This window comes from Polypterus senegalus, chromosome 13, assembly GCF_016835505.1.
Source record: "Polypterus senegalus isolate Bchr_013 chromosome 13, ASM1683550v1, whole genome shotgun sequence".
Lineage (NCBI taxonomy): Eukaryota > Metazoa > Chordata > Cladistia > Polypteriformes > Polypteridae > Polypterus > Polypterus senegalus.
In genome coordinates this window covers 114,917,652-114,936,809 of record NC_053166.1, presented here as the reverse complement: position 1 = coordinate 114,936,809, position 19,158 = coordinate 114,917,652, and the positions used below count along the sequence as shown (strand labels likewise).

Sequence of the window (19,158 nt, the reverse complement as noted above, 5' to 3'; positions counted from 1 at the left end):
TATCAAACCATGTTACAATATATGTAAACAGAATATTGTTCAAAATTAGCAAGAATGCATTGCTTTATCAAACAATAAACTTACTATAACAAAACACAGTGTCTATCTGAATGTGAGAAAAGAAAAAAACAAACTGCCATCCTTCCATCATTTGCACCTGCTACATGCGCAGGATTATTTACAAACTAAAAGGGTAAATGTCATAAAAAGTCTTCACAATAACATACAGTACACAAAAACTGATAAGTTATGTACTTTTAACACACCCATAAAGTAACTCAAACAAGAACTTCTGTTTTACATACCTCTCCTCACCTGAACTTGGTGTGGTCTGAGGAAAAGATGTGAAAAAGCCATAGAAGATAACAAAATGTAGATAACAATCAATGAAAGAGAGAGAGAAAATACAAAATGAATAATGTAAAATAGCTGTCACAAGCTTAAGACAAAAATATATATAATTTTGTGTGAAATTAATTGCATACATTATGATACAGAATAATGCCATGCATGTACTGTTTTGGAGACAAAGCCTTGGAATTCTGAGTAATGTACTACCTTTAGAATTCGAGCACAAAATGTTGGCAATGTATTTTAAGATTACAACTGCAATGGAGTTGAGTTTTTGTTATGCAACGTCTGTCATGCAAAACCTGAAAATGAGATTTAAATTCATGGCTTCCGAGCTGGATATGTGCCAATGTCCTCACTTCTGTTTGAACATTGATCCTTAAAATTAGGAAAATGTTTGTTTTTTGCTTATTGAAGTTAGTGATATGTATCGAAAAACGGAAGTAGTCTCCTTAGTGTTGGACTTGAGCATTACTTGGGCTGCGAAAATTGTGCTAAAAGCATACGTCCCGTGTATCACTCAGGTAACTGTACTGATGCACCTTGCATAAGCCTTAGAACAGAGAAATATTTGGGCTGAAAAAGTGCTGTCGGCATAAGTCACGAGCATTACTTGGGCAACATTTATAGGCGGGCGGGTCTTGCGAAAGCGTTATGTCCAAGCATCACATGGGCTAAGGTGTCGATGCATCTTCACCTCTCACCTGCAAGAGTGATCCATAATCCCCTCTGTAATAATTGTGTCTCGTAAGAAATGTCTTTTTCAAGCCTGGATGTTGCTTACTGTTGCTAGTGATACAAGCAGTAATGTTGAAGAGCTTCTCATCAGCAGTATTGAGGAAGTGAATCTGTGCTCAGGTGGTGAAACTGAAATGGACAGTGAGCCCAAAAGTGACTCTGAATCCAAAAGTGACCCTCATGTCTGGCTGTCTGTTGACCCTGCTTCAAATAAACCAGCGCCACCTCGTTTTGATTTTTTGGGGAAGCCAGGAATAAAAGTGGACATTGACAGCCAAAGTCCACTTACATGAGGTTATTTCTGGATGATAACATGATCATCAGAATTGTGGGAACGAATCGTTATTCTGAACTGTGTCGGTCAAATAACCATATACCTAAGTAGTTTTTCTGTTCAAAAAGATGGCAACCAGGAACTGCTGATGATCTGGGCCTTTTTAGTTTTATTGATATTGCAAGGACTTGTAGTAAAACCTGAGCAACAATGGTACTAGTCTAAAAACAAACTTTTGGCAACACCATGCAGATTTTAACTATTTATGAAATATCTGCACTTTACCAAAAATGAAGACTTTGAAAATACCCGTCCAGCACCCAGACTGAAAAAATAAATTGGGAGATATAACCAGGCCACTGTAACAGTTTTGGAGCGTTTTACATTCTGGACCGTGATGTCAGCATTGATGAAAGTCTCATGGCTTATAAGGGTTACCTTATATAACCAGTCAGGTTCATGACCAGAAAAAGTAGTGAAATCACTTTGGTTTAAAATTACTCTTATTGGTGTTTGAGCATCACTGTTAATTGGTTTTTAAATTTAGAATGTTTTCAAATTAAACAATTTATAGCACCAACTATTTTTAAAGTTAACATTTGTCATTAACAAATGAGCTAGACTGTCTGGCTTTACAAACTCTCCTAGACTTTATACGGCTTACTGTAAGACGCATTACTGGAAATTCAACCTGCAACAGAAAAATGTGTCCTTAAGTATAATTGTTATTACTGTAAACAACAAGAAAGAAGTAAGGATCAAACTTAAATAATCCACAGCTAGTCCTGTTATGGTCTGGTGTTTGCAGTCTGAATGGTTAGCTATGCTTCCGTCTGCAGTGGCAGGCCAATAAGTAATGACATGCCGCTATACATTCCAACACAATTAAAGGGGAACAAGCAGAGGACAAAAATAGAACAATTTTTTAACCTCATGATACATCCTTATCAAACATTGTTGATAAAACTACATCAAATTAAAAATGACCATTATGGCAAGACAGTATGAAGGATTATTGTAATTATTATTCACATTAAGGTATATGAAAGGGCTTTGAAATTCTCATTATCAGTAACATTCACTGCAAAAACATCAAATAGAATTATAAGTTTAATACTGTATTAGTACAATCACCCTTTAGGTTGAGTATAGATCTGGGGCCTCATGTATAAATGGTGCGTACACCCAAAAATGCTGTGCAATAACATTTCCATGTTCAAATCGTGATGTATAAAACGTAAACTTTGTGTAAAGCCATGCACATTTCCATGGTAGTTCATACCCTGTCGTACACAAGTTCTCTGCTCGGTTTTGCAGACTGGAGGCACCCAGCGTCAAAGCAGTACTACTGTTCCTGTGTGGTTATCCGATCTTTTTTAGATCCACATCCCTGACGCGGCTTCTAAATTAACTGAAATTAACTGCATATTACTTATTAGTTTAATGCATCTGTTTGTAATTAACCTGTAACAATATAATGGTCCACAGAATGGTCATACTATTCCAAATACCATAACTGGTTTAGCATTGTTACTCTCATTGTACCTCCGATCCCACATCGAATCATCTTTTTCCATATTACTCTCACTGCACCAGTCAGAGTATTTATATCACTGTATCTGAGTGTGAATCACAGCTGTACAGCAGCTGATCATAAAGAGAATTATCGGTATACAGCATCAAGCACACACTGCCTCAGCCATGCTGTCTATTGAATGGCTCTCATATGACAAATGCTTCAGAGCCTTTCTTGTACTGACCTCGCAGTTCAGAAACAGTTTCATCCCAAGAACTCTAAACGCACTCAATGAGTCCATCAAGTGCTCCTTGTAGAACGGTTTGTACTTATTAGTACAATCACCTCACTGTAAACTTGCACTACAGTTATAATATTGCACAACCCGAGCCACTTTATATAGCGCGTATTTACATATGATGACGATATAATTTTTAAGATGAAATGCAGCAAAATGTTTATTACTGTATATTGTACAGATAAAACTTTAACTACACGGTGCCACAGCGCTAGCGAGCCGCTGGCGCTCTGTTAACGGATTGTTCCTGCCTTGTGCTGTATTCTTTCTGGTGCTGACGCGACACTGGAAAGATAGATGGATAGAATAACATGTACTACGAAGATATTTTGATGTTCCTTAAAATTTTTGAAGAATCTGCGTTCTAAGCTTACAGATGGCTTAATATCTATTACAGAGCTGATTGTGTGGCGACTAGGTATTTGGAGAAAGAAAAGGACAGGAATTGGAGATTGGTATGTTTGAAACGGACAATACGGCTACAATAAAGTATTTCATCAAAGGTAGCACAAGGCGCAGCAAGCATCTTGCATGAGACATGAACAATCACTGCACCACCGTGTTCCCATGTTTAATTACATGCTTTAACTCCTATCACAATGAAAATGATATCACGTATACATCTCAGTATTTTAATTATTCAGATAGCTGTAATATCATGAATGTAATGGATTCTGTGTCCTGTTGGAGGAAGAGAAAGCCCGGAAGCAGGTAGTGATTCACACACATAGAGCACATAGAAGATCAAATACAAAACAAAGCATTTAACATGCTACTTTAGTTACGATGGGATTTGAGAAACTAGTATATTAAACGATTTTAAGATTAAGTTTATGATGTACCACTTTAATGACAAAATAAACTACGTGACTGAAGTGGAAATGTAGAGATTAAAGTTGACATTTCATGCTTTTTCCCCCCATTGTGTGCCTTTTTTTTTTTCTCTGTACCATAATAAGCTTTCATATGACACTCAGACGCTGGGCTATGACTCACCTTTTCACGGCGACTTTGATATCTGACAACTTTATTTCAGGCACTGTGCGACTTTGTGAACGTGAGCTTTCTCCGACATGCTATGTCACTTGATCAACTTCCTTTTGTTGTTTACAACACTGTTTAAACCAACAAATAGTACATTTTTCTTTGACTCCAGTTGGTATTCGCTGAAATTCTTCTTTTTTCCCCTCTTGCTTTTGCCATTGCCTTTTCACAGAAGGCTGAGCTTAAGGGCTATTTATATTGATTTGCATATTCAAAGAGGCGTAATTCTGGGAGGAGTTGGGATGGGACAGTAGGTGCATGCACGTGCGTTACTTTTCACACTGATCGGGATTTATGTAGCGGAAGAACGTGGAAGTTGGTGAACGCACAGATTTATGCATCTGGATTTTTCTGTGCGTATGCACATTCCCGCTTTGTGCTTACGCCATGTTATAGTGTGAGATCTACGCACGCAATTATACATTAGGCCCCTGGAGTCTAAATTTTGTTTTGTTGCTTCATTGAACAAGGCACAATCAGCAAGAAGACATATCTTCAGTAAGTGCATAAATAAAAGAACAGGAAAGGAATATGCAAAAAGAAACAGCTTGATAAGAGTCGCATCTTAAACAACATTGTCCCTTTTTTAAACTGTTTTTACAAATTCGTACACATTACAAAAAGCTGATGCCAGCTGTTATTTAGATACTTAGCTATTATGAGAACAGCTTATTCTAAAAACTTTAATAATCCAATTGTTACCAAAAGGTATACCTCATCAGATGTTGGAAAATATCTGAAGAACGCCTAATCTTTCAATGCACACTTTACTAACTATCGGCATACCAGCATTCCCAACCTTAATAATCTCTGGAAACCTATGAAAAATGTTGCTTGAAAGGCACTGATGTGGAATAAGATACTAAATTTCCCACAGCACCTGAAGCAAAAAAAAAATAAAATGTAGTTGGTGCAGTTGCTTCTCAGTTTATCAGCCTTCTTTGGCTATGCCATCTATAATGATGCATTTGAAGAATCTGTTTCACCAGACTGCATAATCTATACTAATAAAAGGCAAAGCCCTCACTCACTCACTCACTCACTCACTCACTCACTCACTAACTAATTCTCTAACTTCCCGTGTGGGTGGAAGACTGAAATTTGGCAGGTTCATTCCTTACAGCTTCCTTACAAAAGTTGGGCAGGTTTTATATCGAAATTCTACGCGTAATGGTCATAACTGGAAGCAGTTTTTCTCCATTTACTGTAATGGAGATGAGCTTCAACGCCGGGGGAGTTTCGTGTGACATCATCACGCCTCCCACGTAATCACGCAGTACATAGAAAACCAGGAAGACCTCAAAAAAGCGCAGAAGAAAACATGCATTATATAATTGAGAAGGCAGCGAAACAATAAGCGAGCGAGTGACATATACAACCATATTCATGAGTTCTGCTACTTCGGAAACAAAGCACGATGTAAACCTACAATTTAAATTAAGTTCATAGACAGGCTGCCGCTGGCGTTTGTAATTTAGTGCCTGCCCATATAAGGCCGTCCGTCAGCGGCAATCCAATAGCAAACTGCCACTAAATATTCACGGGTGAAGGACTGTGCTTATGGAGAGGAAGATGAGATGGTCAGGGTGGTGTTTGACACAAACTCAGCGAAACTGCGAGAGAAAGTTTTAAGTGCCAGAACTAAGGTAACATTAAATACAGCCATGGACATAGCACGAGATGGCACCAGCACAGCTGGGAACCTTCGATGCATGTACACGAGCGGCTCACGTGAACTGGCGCGAGTGCACAGATAAAAGCAACAGTTCCAAAAGGCTGAACAAAACCGAATTACACAATTGAAAAGGCAGCAAAAATATGAGCGTCTGATACATACAAGCATATTCATAAATCCAACTACTGCGGAAACAAAGCACACGTGGAAAAAGTCAATGTCCGCTAAAGGAAGACAGTGTAAAAAACCGTGCATGCAGTGTGTCAGGTCTCAGATAAAGAAGAAGACGAGCTGTTTATTGATGCAGTAAGAAACGAATCGATGAATGAAACCTGTCATCTTTACAGCGATTGACAAACACGGAATGTAACTTGAACACAACACATCCTACAAATACGAACCTGATTGAAAGAAATAATGATAATCAAATCCTTGATGACAGCAACACTCAGTAACACTCACAAAACAAATACTGTATATTGACAGTCATGTTACGTTATTTTTAAAATGTTCCCTTTTCTTTTCTAGCTTTTTAACACACTACTTCTCGCTGCGATCGCGGGTATATATATATATGTATATATATATCCCGATCTACATACTCGAATAATGGATACTTTATTAGCCATCAATGATTGTTTTGGTAAAGCCATACTCAGTGTATTCATTAGATGAGCGGTAAAAAGTAAGAGCGAGGGAGGATGACTTATTGAGGCATGCAGGCTGTAGTGCGTCAACTCTATCTGAATTGCGATCACATTTGAAAAATATATCTTTTCAAGTTCTATTTAGTCCATATGTGTCAAACTCAAGGGCAGCGGGCCACATCCGCCCGGTGTAATTATATCCGGCCCGAGATCATTTTATATACTGTATTATTGTTATTAAAGCCGGGTATATGAAGCGCTGGTAACACAATAAACTACAGATCCCATAATGCAGCGCTTCAGCTGCCTTGCGAACACTTACGCGTTAATCAAGTCTAGCTTATGATGCTGCAAGTTATTGCGAAGCTAGCTCACACGATGCTGAAGAGAAAAGTTGATTCTGAAAATAGAGCCTTTAAAACCGATGGGAGGCTGAGTATATGTTTACTGAACCCGTGTGTCTCATTTGTGGAGCTAATGTGGCTGTAATTACAGAATTTAATCTAAGGCGGCACTATGAGACAAAACATCAGGGTAACCTGAATGCAATGCAGAAGATACAGAAAGCAGAATAATTAAATAAGAATCTGACACTTCAGCGGACGTTTTACCCGTGCACAATCACAAAGTGATTTCAAGTGAAGCTGCTTTTATGGGAGACACAAATGCACCAGTGCACCTTGCCCCACTTTCCCTGTTGCCAAGTAATGTTAAACCAAGTCGTCACTACGGTGTTCCCAAATCGCACTTTGCTGATAAACTGAGCGCACTGAGTTTGCACGGCGCTTTGGTGACTTTGAAGAACAAAAAGTCCGTCTACATGCGGCTCGAACCTTGTGCATGTTTGGTAGCACATATCTGTGTGAGAAGCTCTTCTCAGTGATAAAGACTAACAAAACAGCACACAGGAGTCGCCTCACTGATGAGCACCTGCAATCCATCCTGAGAATCTCCACAACACAGAACCTCACACCAAACAGAAACGAACCTGTTGCCAAAAAGATGCCAGGCGTCCAGCTCTAAAATGACATATGAGCAAAGACAACTGAATGATTTGATTTGTTATTGCTGAAAGGAACACATTTTATTTATATTTCCAGGTTTTGTTATGCAGCATGTTCATATTTGAATTTGTATAATTTTGACAGGATATATTTTTATGGAGAGCAAAATCTTTTGGGATATTTAAAATCTAAGTTTATTTTTATATAAAATTACATAAGAGTAAAGAAATTTGAATGTTTGTTCTTTTAACGTTTACTTTATTTCTAACTTGTATAATTTAGACAGGATATATTTTTATGGAGAGCAAAATATTATAAGTTGTTTAAGGTTTGAGTTGATTTATTCAGAATAATATTCCTGTCTGTTTTACCATTCCTACCAAAGATATTTCTGTCGACTAAATAAAAATTCCTTCTATTTAAAATTTAAATAGAACTTGAACAAATCGATAGTTCATAATATCCACGCAGACTTGCGTAAGAGCGGGAGTTATCCGTTTTAACAAGCAGCGTATTGCACTGATCTGAAATAGCTGTGTGTGTATATATGTAGATATGTATGTATATGTATATATATGTTTATATATGTGTGTATATATATATATATATATATATATATATATATATATATATATATATATATATATGTTTATGTATATATATATATATGTTTATGTGTATATATATATATGTTTATGTGTATATATATATGACAACAACACTCATCACTCACAACAGTGACAAAACAATTAGATTGACAATCATGTTACATTATTTTCAAAATGTTTCCTTTTCTTTTTCATTGCTTCTTTAACACACTACTTCTCCGCTGCGAAGCGCGGGTATTTTGCTAGTAATGACATAAAAAGAACAGTGCTAGATATATTATTGTGTTGCATTTTAATAATTATGGAAATGTTTTAACAAATGTTGCTAGTACTGGTGCAGGTTTCTGTAACACAAGAAGAGCACAACAATATCCCTTACATTAGGGCAAACTCAGTCTGTCCAGTCTAGTTCAAATTAACTGTTGTGTAACAACTAAGACCTAATTGATATTCACCTGTACAGTACATTACCTGAAAAAAGGATTGCATGTTTGTACATCATGACTCCCATTACATAGCTTCCTTTCTCAGCACATAAGATGAGCAATCTCATCTTTCCAGCACACATACAGCACGTACACCCAGTAATAACAACATACAGTACTGTGATGTGTAGGTGTAAGTCAGTGTGGCCAACTGTGGAAGGAAACAATGGTGAGGAAAGTAAATCCAAGGAACCCCACCAATGCCCATAAAACATTATCAGAAGGCAAAAGCAAGAGATACTACCAAGGGATGCTGCTACAGATTGGAGAGAACATCCAAGTTCAGTAGTAATGAAAGTTCATGGTTCATATATAGCATGTGCCTTGTGAGACATTTCTCAGTTTCAATTATTGCCACAATGATATGACATGTATTTTCATACATACTTGTACATACAGATGCATCTGAAAAAATAAGAATATTGTGAAAAATATAATTTGCTTCCGTAATTTATTTCAAAAAAAGTAAACCCTCATATATGCTTCGGTGTTTGGCAGCACATGTTTTTGGTAGGAAAAAAGATCTGGATACAATCATTTTATCACATATTCCTGGGACTATTTTTCCTGAGGCAGGGGTATGTTTTCTATTTGCTTGTGCGAGTTCTAACATAAATATGAAAGTACATTAAAACAAACCCAAAAACGTGGCCCAAACAGTGTGCTGTAATTTTGACTTTCATGAGTTAATTACAGCCCAGGGGTGTGAAAGGTTATTCCGGAATAAGACAAAAGCAGAGGTAGTGTGCAGAGGTAGCCTTCTTTTAAAATGGGTGAATCTCATAATATTGTGTTTTTTATTCAAAAACGACATGTGTAGGCTATTTTACAATGTGTGTATGAGATCAATACTTGACAACTGTCTTGCCTTTAAAAATTGACATATTTGCTAAGTTTCTATGCAATGTGGCCTATACCAAAATGTTCATCATAAAAGGGCCGGGACTGGCTATGCATTTTTAAAAATATATTAAAAACACTTAACTTTACAACTGTGATGTTACAAGAACCATACTTTGGTACTAAAGTTCTGAAAACGTAATGATCCCAGCTTTGTTTTTTTTTTTTTTTTGAAGTATCGGTAGTACCAAGGAAGTTGGTACTTGCACTCATGTGAGACTACAAGTAACACAGCAGAGGTCATGTTTGGAAATGCTTTTGTGTTTGCAGAAAATTCCTGCATGTGAGTGCAGCAATCACTCTTTTAATTAAACAAACAAAACAAAAAAAAAAAAACACACAGGTGCATGTTATTTCCACTTGATTCAGAAACAGATTTGTGCGCGCTTTGAAAGCGAAATAACATTACCAATCTAATGAAGTGTAATAGTTTAACTTGTGTTGTCATGCATTTGTAAGAGAAGATGAAACAACAAGATTAATTGCTTTTAAATCGTGTCCTGCACTATCCCAATATATAAACAGTTTGTAATTGTAATGAGGACTTCTATAGATATCCATCAGTCCAATTTTCTACATGGTGTATACAGTTCAGAGTCACACTGGGGTGCGACTCACAAACTTTCACAGTTACGCATATAGGGTTGTGGGATGGCAGTGCTAACAACAATTGTAGTGAGTAAACACAGATGCAAGACTCAAATATAGAGACTGTTTGGCTTGTCTGCATAGGCAATGACACAAGTTTCTCCATTTGTTAATACCAAAATAAAACTTAGTGTTTCAATGTTTTGAAGGACAAGGCACATCTCCCTATAAATATGACATGAATATGACATGTACTGTGTTAACAAAGACATGTAATCTCCAAAACACAGTTAGAAAAACCAACCAAAACAGTGTACTTCATTTCTACATAAAAATCTGCAAGCACTTCATACAGTTCATTAATACAGTCCATAAGTGAAAGAATATGTTGTATATATTGGAATGATACATTGAACAATATAAGGTTTCCTCTCAATTATAAATTTATTGAGTACAGGTAATGACAGGCCCAAGTAATTTTAAAATTCTGGTTATGTATACAGGTATAAGCAAAAACAAAGTGTGATGACTCATGTACAAAAACTTCCTGTTTAACAGGATTTCTGAAATGAGGGATTAATGTAAAGCTGACCATTTTAATTTTACAGAAAATGTTAAAGCTGGGACAAACTTTTTTTTTTTTAATGTATATTATTAGCAAATATTACGAACCTAATTTGTTCACTGACAAAGAGATACTTTAAAAACATGATGTTTACGGCTGGATATTCCCAATTCGATTCTGATACACAACGTCCCAATTCAAAATCAGTTTTATCTTGACTGAATTAGTGTGGTGCCTTTTTTTAGAAATTACTTAACCATGCATAGAAAATATTGATAATGTTACAAATTTCAGTAATTTATTTGAAGGGTGCCTACATAGTGACTTCATAATATCAACATAAGCATAGACAGACATTTAAGAATAAATAATTTATTAGTAATGTACAGTTAATTTTTGGAACAAGTGGAACAAAATATAATTGCTCTTAAAAAAAAAACCTGCATTCATTTAAAATTCACAATAATTTAACCATCATATGTATCACCACATCCGAGTCCACTCATATTGCAGAGGTTGCTCCTTGTTTTAATACATTGCAATGGTATTTACTTTTTAAACTTCTATATCATCTTGTGAATAAGAGAAAATAATCAAATAGTACTTCTTAAATAATAAATGTTATTCAATAACATATTTCTGTGTTATGAATCTCCATGTAGGCACCCTTCAACTTAACTGTTAGCCAAATTTATTCCCCTATTGGACATTTAAAATAATCTTGAATTAGTCAAAACTAAAAATACAGCAGGAAGACTTGTGTCTTTCCATAGTTCTATAAATTACATACATCGCCAGCTGCTCATGTGTAGCAGTCACATTAATCAGTCTCGAAAATGTTTCCCGACAGTCCTCAGACAAAAGGTAAGCATTTCAAAACAAGGATCTAGAGCTGAATGAATTGAATGAATGGAACATAAAATAAAAAGAACCAGCCAACGTGACAGATAATGCCACTATTACAGAACTACTTCAAGTCAGCTGCTTTCAGTACACACTCGCGTTTCTATCCCAGGCTGTTCTGAAAAAGATAAAAACTGCTACAGATTCTCTTATTTTTTAGGCACAAGGCAAATTAAATGAAAACTTAGGGCTAAACACCAGCTCCAAAGCAAATTGTTTAGGTTCTACTCGTTTGGAAGTCCAATAAGACAATGTTTCTGGGTGACGTTGGGAGAAGTGATTTCTCAAATTTGTTATGTTACAAAAATGATTAAATTCTGAGCTGCATAGCTTACATATGGCTTTTCTTTTATCCAGATGTTCTGTACCAATGCACCATTTGAACCATAGTAAGTCCACGCATCTGATTTAACTGTCTAAGACACGGATTTCAGTTTAAGAGGACACACCATTTTATGCAAAGCAGTAAAGTGCTTTTTACCGCAGAAAGCCTTAACAGGCCCATTTCCTCCATCTACTAGATCGAACGGCAAAAAACATATAAGCAAAAATCTGCATATACTAATTGAGCAAGAAAGAAATTCACAAGATCGATCTTGAGACTTTAAGAATCAATATCGAACTGTTTAAACAAAAAATGATTAATTGGAAAGTCAACATTTTTACCCAGGCCTAATGCAATTACCAACACAGCTTTAAAGAACTGTCTAAAATGGAAGTATCTGAAATTATCTTGGAATTCATTAATTAAACAGTGCATATATAATCAGGTTTGTATTTTAATATTTAGTGTGGATTTTAAACATTAGTTTTCAGTTACTGGACAGAAACTATCAGAGAATAAATTAAGACTGTGCCCATTCCAAGATAATTCAGGTAGTTAATGATATATCATTTTTTATAAAACCTATTCTGTAATCCTCCCCAGATTAGACTGAACATATTTAGAAATATAATGTATTACAGGAAAAGGCACTATACTGGTCACTTCATTAAGTGAAGATACTTTAATAAAAAAGCCATTGAATGCGATGTCTGTTTTTGCCATGGTATTGACAGGGATAGAGTATTGTACACTTTCAGTAGTATTGGTATTTAACACAAAATGTGTGGCATTGTGATATCCAGACTTTAGAACACAATTTCATGTGGCAAATGTGTATGCTCTACACCATGTTTGAGAAGAAAAAACTTGGATTGAAAAACATCAAACTTATCCTTTAAGTTTTTATTTTCCAATTGATAAAAAATTACTATAGTGCATTATACTACATTTTTAAATCATGCAAAAAATGCAACATAAGCGTGTCTGAAATAAACTGTCTTTATTTAAGGAAAACTATAAATTGAAATATTTTTGAGCCTTTGTTAAATTACATTTTGGTTTACATGTATTCTCAGCCTAAAAATTATTCTTATTCCAAATTGACAGCTCTGACAACATATAAATAGAAATGGCAGGTTTGCCAGGAGCAAAACAGAACAATTTAAGATCATTACCTCAAGAAATCAGGATCTAAAATTAAACTAAAATGTCTGTTATTCAAAGATGTTAAACTGCATCACTAATGTTGCAATTGAGCATTTTTGGAGACTATTAACAAATCACATATTGCATCATACCTAATTAAATGCAAAATGAAAATTACATTTTTGTGATGGCAATTCACATAAGAACCATCTCATAAAATAAACGGAGTGCAAGAAAATAAAAATGATAATTAGATAAATTCAACAAATTTAAAATTGGCTTAATTTGCACACCTAACTTTTATATATTTACCTTTTACACTTCTTTTCTACAATTGGCATTTCATCCAAGATAAAAAAAAAAAAAGTTTATGTTTTTAGCAAAATATATGTAAATATAGTTTCACTTATTAGTTTATATTAGTGTAAAAGGTAAACTGTCCTCAAATACCATTTTGTCTACTACTTATAGACTTAAAACACTTGGACAACATTCCCTTTCCAAGGTCATAAATTTTACTAAGTTGTCCCTGTGACACAAGACCTTTTCCAATTGCAACAGTTATGTTTCACCTGCAATTGTACCCTTGCTGCTTCCAATCAACACCAATGCTAAAATGAAACCGTGAGTGTTCTGTAATCACCAGAAGCTGTTCAGTCTTGATAGAATTAGACTTTAAGAAGCTTATTTGAATAGAAGTACCTTCGATGTTTGCATTTCTAACTTGTGCTTTTTACTTTTGAATAACATCTTTGTTGATGGATTATTAAAAATGCAAGCTTGATTCTTTAATTCACCATGTTCTTGTCTGCTATTCAAGTTCCATTTTGCTGAACTAGCACATTGAAACAATTTCACTTATAAACTACATCTTTTTACAACTGCATTAAGTCCTCCAAACTCAGATTTTCTAAGAAGCAAGTCTAAAGAAAAAAAGTGTATGCATGCAAGGAGTTACATTTTAAAAATCAAGTACTCAACTAACATTACAAATGAAACAAACAGAAAGGATCTGAGGGGAACTGAGCATCTGTCTGAAAACTTGTAAGATCATGATGTTGTGCCATTAGCTTAAAAAGCTCATGATAATTTACTCAAGTTAGTTAGAAGATGTACCAGCACCACATACTTGCAAATAACACTTGACTGTATAGCCTTTTTCTTATAACATTCACCTCTCATGCATGCATTATGACAAGCCATCTACTAATATACTTTATGTAGTGTACACCTTTAAACTAAACTCACTTTTTTTAAAGAACTGGATCTAATAAATCATGTTAGCACTAAATTACTAGAAATCCCACATCACTACAGCTTTAAATCAGGATGAGCCACCTCAGATGAAATGAAAAAGGGGAAAAGAAAAAAAAAACACTTTGGAAGGTGGAAAGCAGCAAAGTACCACAGAAGGAGGACCATAGCAGGCCATAAACATCTTATCAGTTTCACAACTCCAGACCCATTCAGGTGTTCATAACAGAACATCATTCATCTTACAGATTAAATTCCAGCAGAAGCACCATTTGTACATGGCCACCTCCAGTCTAGGCAAGTACTGATTCATCCCTTACTTCTGAACTAGTAGAATATTTCTGTTATTTTCCTTTAGAAGCAGTTTGTCACCACATCCATAATTTATGGTAATATGTATCTCACACAGCTTTGTCTATTGCAGAATTTGGTAATTAAGTCATTTACTTAATGATATAAATACTCTATATACATTTTTTATTTCTTGTTTGTCGTCTCCGAATTTACTAGGGAAGTCTGTATGGGGTTTAATGTGTTTGCTTCATGTAATATTAAATTGCCTTTTGATTTCAAAACAGTTTATTCACGGTCATTTCATTTCTGCAGCTTTATCTGTTAATTCATTGTGAGCATATGAGTAAAGCATTGTGAAAAGGAGCTTTTGTGAAGAACATTAGAGCTAAATGTTGCCCTTTTCCAACTACATTTTCTACATTTAATTATTGTAGTGTTCAAGGGAAACAAGTCTATATTTGCAGTAGTCCACAAAAAAGAGGTTCACCATTCCATTAAACATGCTTCATGTCATTTAACATTTTCATTTTTGCTCCTATCTAGTCCTTCTGTTAATAATTGTTCATAATCAGACCGCTGCATTGACTAACTTGCTTGACAATCTTCACACGTACTCCTAACCCTAAAATCAATCAATAAACAATGTCCTAGTGACAAAAGCCTTGCACCAAAGAATGATACTAGTAAACATATACACCAAAAAGACAACCCAAATGGAAAGATGAAGTATACTGAAGGTGGTGAACACCCAGTATTAAACAGTAAAGTGAAATAACAACTGCCTGACAGAAACAGACTAAAGTCAGGAACCTATCCTGACTGGGACACTTGATAAACTATTTTCCAGTTGCAAAAATATCAAAAGCATCTACTCTAGACAGTCTAAGCAAGCATATGATGGAATGAATATTCTTGAAGGTAGGACTGTGTAGGAGTGGCTCTGAGAAACTGCAATCAAATCAACCTGCTCACATAAATCAATCAACACAAGCCCTGATCTTATTCCGGCCTTTTCAAAAGCAGAAAGTGAAGACGTTAAGTGTTCGTACATCACTAAATACAATGCTGCTGGTTACCTATATATTCTACCCCAATAAGCATTGCCAAGACTCCTAATAATTAAAAAGCAAGTTAACAAAATTTTTTTTACAGTTACTGTTCTTTAAATACATTCAATTTTAAAAGAAATAGAACTTTCAAAAACATTGAAAAAGTAATATAGCTCTATTGTAGGAATAAAGCTGGACAGTTTAACATCTGTAGCAGAGCGACGGGCACTAAGCAAACCACTTAACAGTGTCATCTCCAGGCAGAGGAGTAGCTTCAGTGACAGATTTTTGTCACCGTGTTGCTCCACTGACAGACTGAGGAGATCGTTCCTCCCCCATGCTATGCGACTCTTCAATTCCATTCAATTCAATGCATATGTATATGTATATATGTGGATGTATATGTATATATGTATATACTGTATGTATATATATGTGAATGTATGTGTGTGTATATATGTATATATATATATGTGTATATATGTATGTATATATGTATATTTACAGTATACAGGTATAATATATATATATATATATATATATATATATATATATATATATATATATATATATACACACACACTAGTGTGATAACTATATTATCCATTCTACTGGAAAAAGCAAAAACGCTTGTGGAATACCATTACTTATAAATTATCTGATGACACATTCTAATTTCTGAGGTGAATTGCATATATTGCCAGTCATATTATGTACAAACAACAGATTGCAAGTCATACATTTTATGAAACGTTAGTGTGTTTGCATCATTTCGCAAAGCCACAATGTCTAATTTACTTTAAAAGCTTTTTTTAACATACATACATTTCACCTTGGATAAACTGTACTGTACTGTATCTGGTAATCTTCAGGTTGAGAACATTCTCAAAATATCAATTTCTTAACTATATGTTTGTTATTTAAAATTTGCATTTTAGGGAACTAAAGCCAGCTCCTTAAAAGCACGACTGTATATATGTTTAGGAAGTCAGCAGGCAACTTCACCTGAAGGAGAATAAATCTTTGTAATTATCGTGTTACTTTGGATAACTATGTCAGCCCGCTTAAAAAAAAAGTGAAAAAAAAACTAAATAAATCATCAACAGGTGCTGCATGAATAATTTATAAGTAAAGAAGTGACGCTGACGCTTTAATACTGACGTCATTCTTAAGCTAAACCCACTGATATTTCGAAAACAACAAAAAGGTCAATTAAACAATTTAGGGAATTTGAGCAAGGTTCATTTATACTGATGACGTGTAATGTATGAGAAAGAGCACGGAGAAGACGTGCTTACGTGTATCTACAGTGGCTCAATAACTGTGGGATACAAATAAACACAAATATATGTCTCTCCTCTGTAAGTTCACGCCGCCACCAAACGCACCTTTGAAGCGCAACGCTGAAAGCTCACGCAGTGACGGGCCAGCAGCCCGCGAGCGAAGGCGCGTTGTCCCATTCATTGCGCGCGCGTCACAAATATGTTGACGTTGATTATCGTGTTCATACTCACACGGCTTCTTGGCATCCTTGATTTTCATGTCTTGGAGATGTACAGGAGGCGAGGTAGGTCCCGGTCCCGGTTGGCAGTCGTACGCGGGCGTTCAGAAGCATCCGCAGAAGCCGCTCGTCCCCGAATACAGTGAGTGCGTGAGCGTGCGCTTGATTATGAAAATGGCACTGAATCGGAACCTGCTGCACAGCCTGCACACACCAGCCGTTCCTTTATACTACCACTGAACAACGAAAGGTTCTCTTTAACTATAACATAAAATGGCCGTTGGCATTAATACGTTTCAAAGGCACACATTTCCTAGATGTTTACAGCGAACTATCTGCACTGTTACAAACAATTAACATCTGACAAGAAAAATAATACTGCTTCCCTATAACAGACAAAGGCACTCAGCTGATACTGCAACCCTCTCTGCCCGTTCATTACCATAGGCTCTTTGCAAGCCACCCACTGATGTCGATGTGGCTTCTGGTAAATGTTGTTTGGAGGAATCACCGTAGAATGAAAAACGCTTAAAAGTAAACTACATCTCCCAGAATGCATTGGCGAACGTAAAACGTGTTCTGATGAACTAATAAAACGCGCGTTGGACTATGGGATTTGAAGTCATACTAATACCGTGTCTGAAGTTAAAAAAGAAAGCAAATTTTCGAACTAAAAAAATACATATTTTCCCAGATAGGGGGAGCGAAAGAGATGTGTGTAAAAATTTAAGTCAAGACGAGACATTTCGTGGTGCACTGCATCAGCTGCCGTTTCTCACCTGTGATATGATCTGGTGCTTACTACCTTTCCATACACAGATCACAGTTACTCAGAGAATCACAACAAACAAACAAAAAAAAAATAACCTTTATTTTTATACACCACTTTTCTATGGGAAACACCATTCAAATATCATTTAGAGTTAAAGTGTGCACAGGCAGGTAAAATGACTTGCTTAGAGTCTGAAAACTGGAAACCTTGTGGGTTTAGGTTCAGCCCCTTGTAAGCAGCAGTGAAGTTCAATCAGTAATCAATATGACAATGTGATATGTGCATTTAAAGTGCCTTGCACTCATATATATAACCAGCTCATAAAATATTATTAGTTCATCTACATTTTCTTTGTGATGGTTATAAGTACTACTATAATGCTGCATTGATTACATTTCCTTTTCATTATACTTTTTTTTTAGTTTTTGCAGAAGCATTTCATTTTGTTCTGCTAGGAGAAGTGTTGAGAAAGGTCTTTGTTTAAAAATATTTCTGACAAAAAGGGTGAATCTCCAACTGCCCACTGACTGGTTATTATACCAAAACAATATTAAAATTATAAAAAGTGTGTTACCACACCCCAACATTTGGGAACCCCATAGAAGATCAAGCACTAAAATTACTGAACTGCTAAACCTTGGGACCTTTGATTTGCTACTGTCTGTAAACTTCCAACCTCTAAGCTTCTGTGCATTCTGACAGCACTGGACAAAGATAACAGCTTTGCCACAGCCAGGTGTTACATGGGCGACCCCTTGACCTGATCCAGCCACTTGGGTCCCCAACAATGAGGATCTTACGAGCTGGATCACCCTTGGGGAAATGCACCACATGGCTGTAGTACCTAACTGACCCTCCCTCACAATGCAGATAATGTGCCTCATTCGGGACTCCATGAGCAACCGCTCATTCGACACAAGTCAAACCAACGGTACCTAAGGATTTTCCGGAGAGACACAGTACCAAAGAAGTCCAGTCTTCATCTCAGGTCACTGGATAACGTCCATGTCTCGCAACCATATAGCAAGACAGGAAGCACCAGGACTCTAAAGACTTGGACCTTCATTCTTTTGCATGGATATTGGGAGCACCACACACCCCTTTCCAGCGACCTCATGACCCCCCATGCTCTCCCAATCCATCTACTGACTTCATAGGAAGAGTCCCCAGAGACATGAATGTCACTGCCAAGGTAAGTAAACCTCTCAACAAGGTCATCAC

The 19,158-nt window shown here is 36.0% G+C and overlaps 1 protein-coding gene across 2 annotated transcripts in view; it reads right to left on the bottom strand.

Annotated features, from left to right (window-relative positions):
* The window catches only part of LOC120541978 (pantothenate kinase 3), an 86,699-nt gene extending 69,103 nt beyond the window's left edge, over positions 1 to 17,596 (bottom strand). For both annotated transcript variants that reach the window (XM_039774019.1, XM_039774020.1), the window contains exon 1: positions 17,179 to 17,596. In XM_039774019.1, coding sequence (XP_039629953.1) covers positions 17,179 to 17,206 — 28 coding nt within the window. In that variant the 5' untranslated portion in view covers positions 17,207 to 17,596. The remainder of the gene's footprint in view (positions 1 to 17,178) is intronic.
* Positions 17,597 to 19,158: the final 1,562 nt, after the last annotated feature.